Source organism: Amphiura filiformis, chromosome 15 (genome assembly GCF_039555335.1).
Source record: "Amphiura filiformis chromosome 15, Afil_fr2py, whole genome shotgun sequence".
NCBI classification, from domain to species: Eukaryota; Metazoa; Echinodermata; class Ophiuroidea; order Amphilepidida; family Amphiuridae; genus Amphiura; species Amphiura filiformis.
In genome coordinates, this window is record NC_092642.1 from 4,279,691 (window position 1) to 4,292,683 (window position 12,993).

The 12,993-nt window shown below is 35.2% G+C and overlaps 1 protein-coding gene across 1 annotated transcript in view; it reads left to right on the plus strand.

Annotated features, from left to right (window-relative positions):
- The window catches only part of LOC140171163 (lysosomal alpha-mannosidase-like), a 68,696-nt gene that overhangs the window by 26,969 nt on the left and 28,734 nt on the right, over window positions 1-12,993 (plus strand). Inside the window, exons 19-21 of the mRNA XM_072194353.1 lie at window positions 419-506; window positions 8,200-8,280; window positions 8,725-8,952. Coding sequence (XP_072050454.1) covers window positions 419-506; window positions 8,200-8,280; window positions 8,725-8,952 — 397 coding nt within the window. The remainder of the gene's footprint in view (window positions 1-418; window positions 507-8,199; window positions 8,281-8,724; window positions 8,953-12,993) is intronic.

Below are 12,993 nucleotides of genomic sequence, written 5' to 3' on the forward strand. Positions count from 1 at the left end.
CAGAGCTTTATTTTGCTGAAAATCCCATCATAATTAGACTTATGGTTCCAGAGACATAGTCCGTTATTGTTGCTCAGAACAATAAAATACAAAGAAAGTTGAATACTTTTATTGGCTATATCTCAAAATCAATATTCCCGACATCCGACTCATTCTGCTTGATCACATCACATTTGTAGTAGTTTTCTGTGCAGCAACTGAATGATATGCACACTATTATAAAGAGTATATAGGAAATGTTTGATCTATTTATCAATATCACTAGTTTAGTTTTCATGATATTATATATTTAAGGAAAAACCTATTTATTTTCCTTCTTAAATAAACTCAGAACCTCCAGAAACAAACTGCCATAAACCCTTGACTATGAGAGCCTCATGATAATGTAGAGTGTATGATTATTATTTCCTTTGCATAGACGTAACTGGAGAGAGGATTGGACATATAATAACTCAGAGCCTATATCTGGCAATTATTATCCAGTCAACAGCAGAATGTACATTAAGGTGAGTATAGTCCTACCCTGCACTGCATAACCAAACGCAAAGTACATTAACGGTTGCAACGTTCCAGACCCAGTATGCAGACCTTTCGCCTAAATCCAATACACCCCCACACAGTACGTGTATACAGGATATTCTCACCAATGATCATGATGATTATAAATATAAACATTCTGAGTAATAGAAAAATGGATTCATTGTGACTATTACTACAGAAAGTCCAAGGACTTGTACTAAGTCTAGTTAGGTTAGTACCATGTTAGTTGAGGTGAGTTGAGTTCTTACAAATTGAAAGGCATTAAAGTGGGGCAAAGGTGACTGACTACTAACAAGCAAGTACAGGGATCCAAAACTTCTTGGATTTTTTGTACATGTGTGGTATTAGATACAGTGGCGGCACCAGGATTTATTTTGTGGGGCATTGGGGGGGGCAAAGTGAATCTCACGGGTGGGGGGGCTAATTCAACAAATTGTATAATTAGATATTCATAAAAAGAGAACTTTCTATGGTATAGAATGTGATAGAGTGATGTAACACTGAAGAGAAATTGTATTATTTTGTACATTATGGTAAATACTATATTTTTATAATCAATTTATTCAATTTCATAATCTTTTCTTCCTTAAAATAGTACTGGCATGTCAAATATAAATGTCACAGCGGTTTTTGATATGTAATTTATATCTGCTCTATCACCAGTTTTGCAGAACTCTTTATACAATTATAAGCATTTAGTCCAAAAATGTTAATTGTGGCCATCCAGTATGGAACAAGCTAAGATAAGTGAACTCCCTTTGAGTGGGTGGCAATAATCTGATGCCTGTGTTCCTGTAAATACAGCTCAACTGATCATACTTTTCCTACATTCGACCTTTCATGATTTTTGAGTTGACACAGTCATGAAAATAACTATAGATACTTGACAGACCATTAGTAGCCCAGTTCTGAACCTTTACATTGATCATTCATAACAATAGGTATCTGATGGATCAGTGAAGATAAGAAGGGATTATAACATATCCGTAACCTTGATATTATAGTATATCTCGAGGAAAAAGTGCAATGGACATGTTTTCATTTTATGTTTCAAATATCCCGCGCATGAAAATTGAGTATTTAACCCAAAATGGAAAATGGAACAATTTATTGGAAATCTGTTTAACAGATTTTTTGACATCTTTTTCTGCACTGTATTATACCTAAATTAAGAAATTTTTATAAATATTCAAAGAAAATATAGGTCATCCAAAAAATTGTGATTTTTACACATTTTGGGGCAAAAAAGGAAAAATAAGCAAAAATATCAAAATCTGTTTAACAGCTTCATTCATCAAGTCATAACAAATGGCCTACATGCTTAATTTCTAATGAAATATTGAAATTGTGAAAAATATAGGTATTTATTGATTTTCATTTTTTTTCTTGCAAATATGCTAATAATATGCAAATTATGAAATTGCAAAATAAAGTTTCTACATAACATACATCTTTCAAGTGTGATGTTCAAAATGACAGACATCAAAAAGAGATTCGATGAAATGTAAAGGTGTAGTAACAATTTTGGCATGGGCTGTCTGGTCAGGAAAAGTACGGTAAGTTGAGCTGTATGTGATCCCATGTCAAAACCAGACACTTTTGGGCAGGTTATCAATTTTGAGGTTTTTACATGTCTTAAATATATAGATATTTTGCTCCACGACGCCATTTTCCCCAATGAAATCGGACATTCCTAAGCAAAGATATTGAGTTCGTAAGTTATGGTATTATAAAATATTTTTGACAATGTTGAGAGTAGGAATTACCTTGAAAAATGTCTCGAAAAATGCAAGATGTCGGTTATATTCCGATCTGAAACTATCAGACAATATTTTTAACAAATTGTGAAAAAAACCACCCTGGGCAGATTTTTGTCTATTTTTTCATTTACGATCCTGCCCATAAGTGTCTGGTTTTGACATGAGACATCTTCTTATCTACGATAAATGACCCTTTTATAAATGACCCTTTTGCAGTCTCCATTTCATTGGTAAATTTGTTTGAATAAGGCATCAATAGCATGTGTCTATTGTTATTATAAAGCTGGTACACAATTAAAGTAGTAAATTATTGACTTGTTGATGTTGTCCATAGCAAGTATCGCCACTTGTTTTCACTGGACTTGTTGATGTTGTCCTTAATTTAAGTAGTGTTTCATTAGTCAATCCAATGGTCATCATGCTATGTTTATATAACAATTAACCAAATAGTACTCCAAACATCCCTCCTGTCCGATCACCATTGTCCACATCTAAGGAGCGACATGGTCCATTATTGAAGTGTCACAACTTGTCCTCTTCAGCAGTAGTGCTTATGGACACAGTGCTTGAGACATTGTTAACAGAGGGTACCATGTACTTGACTTAAGGTTAATTATGCTGTTATTATTAAGAACAGGTGTTTTTGGAGGAAGAGAATGGTGTTAGGGTAGTGCAGATGTAAGAGGCTGTTTTTATCCGAGTATTTATTTGAACTGTTTCGTGAAGTGCATTCAAAACATAGATATTGATAAGTTTTAGTTTGAAATCGACACGCCAATATATCCACATGAGGCCACTTTTAACAGTAACAATAAATGATAATAATAATTCAAGCTAAAAATTTCCAATGATCATAGTAAGGGTTTAACTTTATGTATGGGGCTCATAACGTGCCCCCCCCCCCCCATTTATCTGAAATTGTAAAAAACCCATAGGAAAATTGCCGAAAAATGGCTTGTGCCCCCACTCAGCCCCGGTTCCCCCCAATCATGGTCGATGCCCTCCCCCCAATGTGATGACCCATGCTACGCCACTGCTATATGAGACTTGTTCTCACATGAACTGAAACTGGCCAGGGAAGAAAAGGAGATATAGTTCATTTGATATGCCAGAAAACAATATAAATCCTCTTTGAAATATTGACTTGAGTGAACACCAAGTTAGAGAGTAACCTATTTGGTACTAATGTTCATTTTCATTTTCAAGTTTATTTTCATTTTGGGACATTCAATGAAACTACAGCCCTCTGAATTATACATAATGCAACAGAAGTAAGCACCATGCATTTTTACCTTAGAGCAACTGTTGAGCACTTTGGTATGTAAATGCTCCATGCACTTAACGCAGATAGTGCCCATTGAAGTAAAAGAAAATAAATGTGACCTTTTGGTTTTAGTATGACCTACATCTTGGACTGGTCATTTAGTCCGTAATCTTCTCTCCTAGGTTGAAATAAATTGGGCATCTATGTGGCCAGATTGGCAGCCTGCTAAATGATGAGGATTTAAACAATTGTCTGCTTGCCGTATCTTGTTATTTTATACATTATAGCTACTTTCTTTCCATTCATTATTGATTTAATGCTATAGAGTTCAGGGCCCACGTATGCTCAAAATATTGGACATAGAATATTTGTTCAACAAGTATTCAATCTATTTTGATTTATTCTAATCTTCTAATGAATGTTGATGAAAAATTAATTATTTTTGGTGTTGAATGTCTGCTGGAAACATTCTATTTTACATCATCAAACATGTGTTAGTTCAACAAATATGGGAATAGATTAGTTCAAGTTGCAAAGATATGTTGCATCAAATATTCTATGTTGAATAAATTGTATGCAGTGGGCCTTAGAAACAGTTAACAAAAACTAGTACAAAGGCTTTGCAAGAAGAAGCCAAACTGGTTAATGGTTGTCAATATTTATTTTGAAAGCTTGGTAAATGATGAGGATATAAAAGAAAACATTTTCTGTCTGCTGCATCTGTTAACTCGAATCCTTATTTATTGCATGATATTTATTTTAATTGCATTATTAATTCAATCAACAAATACTGCATAGACTTTGCAAGAACAAACACAATTTTGTCAATATTTATTTTGAAAGCCTGATAAATGATGCAGATTTAAAAGAAAACATTGTCTGCTGCATCTTTTAACTCCAGTCCTTATTTATAACATGATATTTATTTTATTTGCATTATTAATTCAATCAACAAATACTACATAGACTTTGCAAGAACAGAATTTTGTCAATATTTATTTTGAAAGCGTGGTAAATGATGAGGAATTAAGAAAACATTATCTGTCTGCTGCATCTGTTAACTCAAGTCCTTATTTATTACATCATATTTATTTTATTGGCATTATTGATTCAATCAACAAATACTACATAGACATTGCAAGAACAAACAAAATGTTGTCAATATTTATTTTGAAAGCGTGGTAAATGATGCAGATTTAAAAGAAAACATTGTCTGCTGCATCTTTTAACTCGAGTCCTTATTTATATCATGATATTTATTTTATTTGCATTATTGATTCAATCCTAATAAGTTGGAACCATTTCAACAAATACTACATAGACATTGTAAGAACAAACACAATTTTGTCAATATTTATTTTGAAAGCCTGATAAATGAGTAGAATTCAAGAGAAAGCACTGTCTGTTTGCTGCATAATGCTGTATTAAGGACACTATGTCTATTGCCTTTGCATTATTGCTTCAAATTCAATCCCACTCAGAACCATTAAAAAACTAGTTCATATACTCTTAGAATTTACAAGAACAAAAAACATTGTCAATATTGATTTTGAAAGCTTGGAAAATGGTGAGAATTTAAAAGAAAACATTGTCTGTTTACTCCACCTGCATAAGCACTTTGAAAGCTATTCTTAAGGTACTACATTTAATTTCCCTCATCTGTCAAATCTTAGTGCAGTAACATACATTGCCTGTTTGTAGTAACCATGTCATCTATAAAGTTACTGTCATATTTGTGTGATCCATTCTCAGAACATGTCAGTATTTTTCCATCTTGATTATATCTGTTGAGATTGATAAAGAAGCTTCAATGTGACAGCACATTATGTGTTCCTACCATGTAAACACAGCCAAATTAAAAAGTCTCCAGTAGTTTCGCCCCCATTTAATCAGAGTCTGATGAGTTTATGGCAAGATAATTTGTATAATAATTTTCTATACACTTTCCTTCGAAGGTTGATACCAAATTTGGTATCAAAAGTTTAATCATTGTGAGCATAGGAGCCGTTGTTTGAAAATTCGTGCAATTTCAAAAATGACAAATTACGAATTGACCACGCAAAAGTCAATGCATTGTATCAGCTTATTATGTGGCCTGAAGCAACCCGTACAGGAATCATTGTACACTTGCCTGCGCACAATTGAAAGAGCGGGTATTTGATTTGCATTTTGACATGCATGGGTAAACCTTTAACCTGCCGGCCTATTCAGGCGACATAATTCTTGGCACTCACGCTAGTTCCACTACGCGATACAATTCCCTATGTCATTTTAAAAATTGCACGAATTTCCAAACAAAGGTTCCTCTGCTCACGATGATTAAACTTTTGATATCAAATTTGGTATCAACCTTCGAAGGAAAGTGTATAGAAAATTGTTATAAAATGATTTTGCCATAAACTCATCAGACTCTGAGAAAATGGGGATGGAGCTACTGGAGACTTTTTAATTTGGCTGTGTTTATTATACTTTTGAAGATTTAATGATTTGTCAATGGTCCTTCAGCTACTACTGAGTGCTGATGCAATTCTGGGAAATAAGTCCCTCTGCTTTACTCTCATGTTTTGATCAATAGTATGGGTACCATATCCAAAAACACAATTTCAGAAATTTTACAATAATAAAACTTTTCCTGGTTCTCTATCAGTCTGTCCATTTGAGCTTGTGAGCATGACCTTTTGGAAATGGTAAAGCATATATCGTCGGCTGTATTCCATAGTGGCGTATAGTGCTTTTTGGTCATTTTTTGAAAATTGGCACATATGTTTTTTATGATGTTCTCTTTCATTTTTTCTAAGTCTCATCAGTCATAATTAGCTAATTAATCAGTAATTAATTAATTAAATGTGGCGTATAGTTACAAAGTGACATTTTTTGTATTCCATACTTTTTATACACATTTTATAATTATGAAATATCGGCAAAAATGAAAAACATCGTATGTCATAGTGGCGTACACGTATCGGACCTATACCCCACTATGGAATACTTAACGACGAAAAGTAACGCCATAGGGATTACACAGCGACCGAGGTGGCGTGACGGTTAACGTTAGGTTAGGGTATTGCGCTTTGTTTGTTTTCCATAGTGACGTATAGTTTTATTTTCAGTTTGCCAGCAATAGTATGTATTTATTTCTTTTGAAAAATATATAACAATAAAATCTATTTAGTTTACTACAGAAATTTCACATCATTTACAAAATATAATGAATGTCTGATTTACACAACTCGATTTTAAATTGGCATTTCTTCAAACCCGATTTTCTCGAAAAGTTGTTTATTCATGGCGCCCACTATACGCCACTATGGAATACAGACGACAATATGACTTCTCTCCACGCAGGTGTTGACTGTAGACGACAAGTTTAAATTTTTGATTTTAATCAAAAATATAAGAATTCAGCATGGAAAATGCATTACAATGAGTCTAGTGGTTCTTAAGATGGCTCTTGGTAATTTGGAAAAAAATATCTCACAACTTTTTATGTTGAAGCCTATGGCTAGCATGCAGTTTTTCATGGGCCAGTTTGTTCCAGATTTCAGCTGTTAGTGCCTAGACACTTGACATAAAAATTAAAAAAATCCAATAATTCTGTAAAAACATTAAAAGTGTAGAGTATTACATTTTAAGGATTTACTTAGACTTGCAATATATGCAATATTGAAATGTCACGCATTTGTGGACCAAAATAACATACCTGCAACCAAAGCAGAATAGTATGTAAATCAGACCATCCTCCTTTAAGTGAATATATTCTATAAAACACTGTGCCGGCATTATCTGCTCTCCCTGTATTTGCTGACTGTCTGAGGGCATACTTCAAGACCAGCAAGTATGACAAATAACACTTCTTGGAAAATCCCACAATCAATATTGACAACATTTTGTTTTTATTCTTACAAAATCCTGAAATGTGACCATCTCCCATAGAATCTGCAATCTGTCAGCAGGCATAAGTTTTGAGATATTAAGACTATTAAAAGATAATACAACAAACTAGAAATTTTGGGGTTCTTGACGCTTTTCGTCGGCCGCAATTTTTCCACATTGGTGCACATCATTTTACCTGGGTCCATTTCACAAGGAGAAAAATTAAGAGTGATTCACAATAGAGCTGTATGGCAAGAGAAAAAGAATAAAAGAAAAAAGTGTGATTATGAGAGAGCGAGGAGACACCAGGCGAGGGGCCCCTGGGGTAGTGATGCCAACAAATATTTCATCAGGTGAGGCGATAGGTCATATGCTTTGTTCCATCAATTTTTGCTACAGAGGCCTTACCAGTTCTGAGAAATCCTGTTCACATGTTCTGAGTTTATGCAAATGAGTTTGCTGATAGCATATTTTGCAACGAAATCTACTAATGGAGTTTAAAGACTGCCAATAGATAGCTGGTCGGAACATTTTAAAAGGACAGGCAAGTGTAGCCAACAATCTGGCATATTTACCCTGATCGGAACCGACTATAACAAGGTCTTTTATCATGTGTCATTTGCCCCGCCTTTTCCAGATGAGCTACGGGGAGAGTGGATTTGATTTTTTTTATGAAAGACCATTGCAGTGTGCCACACTGCTTTCTGTATGATAAATGCCATGTGAGTTTTAGAAATTTGTTGTTGTGTTGTTTATAAACAGGATAGTGAGAAGCAATTGACCATTCTGACAGACAGATCACAAGGGGGTAGTAGCATCCAGATTGGACAATTAGAGCTTATGGTAAGTTTACATTTATTGGTTTGTATCTTGATTCAAAATTAATAAAGCATGATTATAATACCTGTAACATTTTATCAGGATGAGGACGATAAAATCAAGTTCACAAGCCAAAGACCAAACAATATGACTTTTATGTGTAACGTGACAAATTTTATAATTTTGAACATATCTCTAATTCACAATGCCACCTTTGGCCTGATCAGATCGCATCACAAAGAAAAGTATTTAAAAATAAATTTCTGTACTCTTTAGATGTTAAATTATATTGTAAGCGTGTATCATACATAATATAATAGGCAGTCAAGTAAATCTACAAAAAAAAAATCAACTTTTAATAAGCAATTGCCGTTCCATTCCATTTGTCACACTAGGTGATACCTATTTCCCCTAATGATGACACAGGCTTTGATGAAATGTGTGATTTATTTTATTTTCCAATTACAGGTGCACAGACGCACTCTTGTTGATGATTGGAGAGGTGTAGGGGAACCTTTAAATGAAACAGGTCAGTCTGGTGATGGACTTATTGTAAGAGGCAAACATTACCTTCTGTTGACAACACCATCTAAAGCAGCCTACTCACATCGCACACTCGCTGAAGAGGTTTATATGGCGCCCTCAGTGATGATGACAAAAGGAGATCAGGATTGGAGAGAGAAATTTAGTCCATCGGTGAGTATTTTGTGTCTGACTCCAAGTAAGAAAGTAAGGGGTGGGAGAAGAAAGTACATATGCTGAACTGGCAACCCTGGAGAGGGTAGATGCCTCCTGACATGCTCTTGTTGCTGTCACCTTGTTTTGGGTTGATAGTGACGGTCTTTGCTTGCTAACTTTTGGTCATCTAATTTGTGTGCTGCAGGGACGGTTCTGGACTGTTTTAGGAGAAATCCGTCATCGCTTCTCCATGAAATTCATTAATTTCTCATCCAGTTTCTACTGTGCTGCTGGTCTATTAGTATTAGTAGGCTACTGTGCACTGTTCACTGTAGTGGTCACTGGCAGCTAAGCTTCATTGATTGAATCTCAACGGATCAATAATCTCCTTTCTTAATGATGGGTAACTACTACTTAATCACCTTGTTTGTGCTCATCATATGGACATCTTCATTGTGTGGCCATGAGGTAAATAACCTAACTACTACTGGTACCACCTCAAGCCCTCTATCTGACAATTACACAGTTTATACTACAGTTAGGGTCGGTTCATAGTGAATATTCGAAGGCGAATATTCGGCTTCGAATACTTTTTGTGACGTCAAAATATATACGGCAACGAATAAAATATGAGTTGGATCGGATTAAATATCGCTCAACTGATAGCGAGATACTATTGATTTATATGAAAGGCTCGAGGTCACCTGAATATCGTTCGACGAACGATGATTTCAAAAATCCCTAATGATTTTGACATGCTCTCAAGACTGCAAACCCGATTCTGCCATTTTTAATTCATGGACCTATTTTCTCAAAATTATAAAATGCGACTTTTTTTGTAAAAATGCTACGAATTTATGTATAGTCTTTCCACTTTTATTTAAGCTATAATTCGCCACTCTTTCTGATTAATAAGTCTAAAGACCAGCCCAAAATACCTCAAATAGTTTCTGTATTTTACCGGAACTCATTAGGGTTACACAAAATGGCGCATTGATTTAGTGGTGTGCCCCCTTATTAGTGCGGTACAAGCGTACCCATTTTTATATGATATGAAAGTAAGACGTCCAGGAAAATGCCTGGCAGGCAATAGCATTCCAATGCTGTAGTGATGGTATAAAGTAATGTTTTATGCAAAATTATGATATTTAGGCTTACAAACATAACCTAAATGTACAAGTGAATGTTTCCATATTAACGTAGCTCTATTTCAATCGACTGATGCAGGAAAAAAGGTCTTAACTCCAAATTCAGATTTATGCCTCCACCCCGGTTCAGAGGATGATTTAAGCACTTCCCACCACGCCACTGTGTTGACTTGCGGTTAGCACAGCTGTGTGAGTGAACATGACACCACTGCTCGCACATTGCATTGACGGGCATGGTTAAATTTGAATTTGGACTGATATATTTACAATAAAAACGCATTCAAAATGCTAGCCGATTTCACATTTTATGTTACCTACAGAAGGTGTGAATTATCCTTTATGCATACATCACTTTTGTTCTGAAATCGACCAAGTAATAATGACACACGCACAATATTCTTAAACAACATCTTTTGCACAGAATTCAATGGGATTTGAAAAGTAAAGTGGCAGTTGAAACTCTAGTGATAACATCGCTTGCAGTGCATGATGGGGCTTCCTTAAATCATCCTCTGACCCCGGTTTTACATACATAAATAATGTTTGGCCCCAGTTCTAGGTCCCCATATGCATCTGCCCCTGGCAGAGGATGTGTGAGGGTCTGGGGTGGTAAATCATTGGTTATTGATATAAAAATGCGTTTGCCACGGAGGTTCACCCATTTTGTCATCTTTTCCGCACTAGCGAATTCTTGACGTTTTTGGGCACCTATAAACGATGTTATTTTAGGCGGAATAAAGATGTAATGCGTTCAGTCAAATTCATAATTATAATTAAGAGAGGGCAAAATAAGTAATATGTAGGAATGGATATATAGCGCTTTGCAATGAATCTCTGCATAAACTATGCAGAACAACCAAAACCACTAGCGCTGGTACCCTATCATTGCGTTTCTTTAAAAAAAATCTTGTTTATTTCTATAATTTGTGAATCAGGCATTAAAACACACTTAGGCCCTAGATATGTAGGCCTACACAAGTTCGAACGAGACTTTTTATCTTTTGACGCCAGATTTCGTCGAATGCCAAAATTGATTGCTCAATGAATCATGAAATGAGAGCAATACTACTTTGATGATACCGATCTCAAGTGGATATCAGAAAAAAAAAAAAGTATTTACCGGAAATATATTTGTGGGGGTTGAATTTTGTTGAACTCGACAGATATATATTTGGTGGGTCACCGCTGGTGGTCTCATATATAACACTTGTGAGGGCTGTCATATTTGTCGCCGCTTCAATCATATCTTATGATATTTATATTTATTTATTTATTTATTTAAATTTATTTATTTATTTATTTATTTATTTATTTATTTATTTATTTATTTATTTATTTATTTATTTATTTATTTATTTATTTATTTATTTATTTATTTATTTATTTATTTATTTATTTATTTATTTATTTATTTATTTATTTATTTATTTATTTATTTATTTATTTATTTATTTATTTATTTATTTATGTATTTATTGACTTATTTATTTATTTATTATTTATTTATTTATCTATTGCCTCATTCATTTCTTGATTTGCTTTGCAGTTGAAACCTGCAAGAAGGTATGGGTCAACCTCCGCTACCAAGTTACAGGCAGGTCGAAATGCCCCGAAAAGCAAATCTTTGTGACTCTCAGGGCGTAACCAGACCTGACCTTCCGGGGGCAAGATTGAAAAATTTCCCAATTTCTGATCAAAAGTTTTAGTATTTATGTTCGAGAGAAAGCTCGCTTGCCAAGCGCTTAAACGGGTGGAGTCGGTGGGGTCCAGGGGCAAAGCCCAGGCGGGGTCAGGGGGGCTGAGCGCCATGAAGCTCCTGGTTTTTGGCATATTAGAAAATATCAGTGTTTCAGAGTACAAATTTCACAATGAAAGTAGTAGGCCTATAGATCTTCTTCTCTCTTTCTTTCCCTTTTCTCTTCTCCCTTGAGTCCCTTCCCTTTCTCTTCTCCTTCCCCTTTTCTTCCCTCTTTTTCTTTTCTTCTTTCCCTTTCACTTCCCTCTTTCTTTCCCTTTTTTCTCTTCTCCCTTCCCCTTTTTTCTCTTCTTTCCTCTTTCTCTTTTGTTCTTCCCTCTTTTTCTCTCTTTCCCCCTTTCCCCTTCCCAATTTTTGACTCTTCTTCCAGGTTTTTGTGTCCGGGGCAGCTTGCACCCCGGTCCCACTGGTTACGCCACTGCTCCTATTTAGACTCATTTATACAGACATTAAATCATGACAATAGTTAAATGGAGTTTACCTATTATGATTTTATTAACTTCGTTAAAGAAATTCTCTAAATTTTGCTTACCCTGGTCAACGGGCAATACTTGTTAACAGTAGGGGAACGCTGTGAATTGTAGAAATATATCTTTCTCCGGTTCATAGTTTTATATTCGAAGCCGCATATATTTTGACGCCCAAAACGTATTCGAAGCCGAATATTCGCCTTCGAATATTCACTTTGAACCGGCCTTTAATGTCTACAATGCTTCTGTTACTGTTAGGCCTATGCCTAAATTTACCAAGAGTAGATATTCCTACTATGCTAACTCACTTGCAACCTTTCAAGTTATTCTTCAGAGCGGGATATCGAGGCCAATCCAGGCCCTGACAACCCAAAAGTTTCCTGTGCCAATTATGCATCGACCATCAGACGTGATCACCGACGCTCATCATGCTCCGCTTGTGGGAATCCGTTGCATCTGAAGTGCTCACTATCACTACCATGTTCACCTTTGTGTCGCCCGTGTTTTACCATTTGCGGATACAACTCTCTCTGATCATTCAATTGACTCATTGAACTCTTCCAACATTAGTGACTCTAGTTTAGATGTAAACTTTAATTTTAATTGTCACTCTATGCTCCTGTTGAACGCAGGAAGCATAGTCAATAAGGTCGATGAACTCACTAACGTAATATTCAATTTGAAT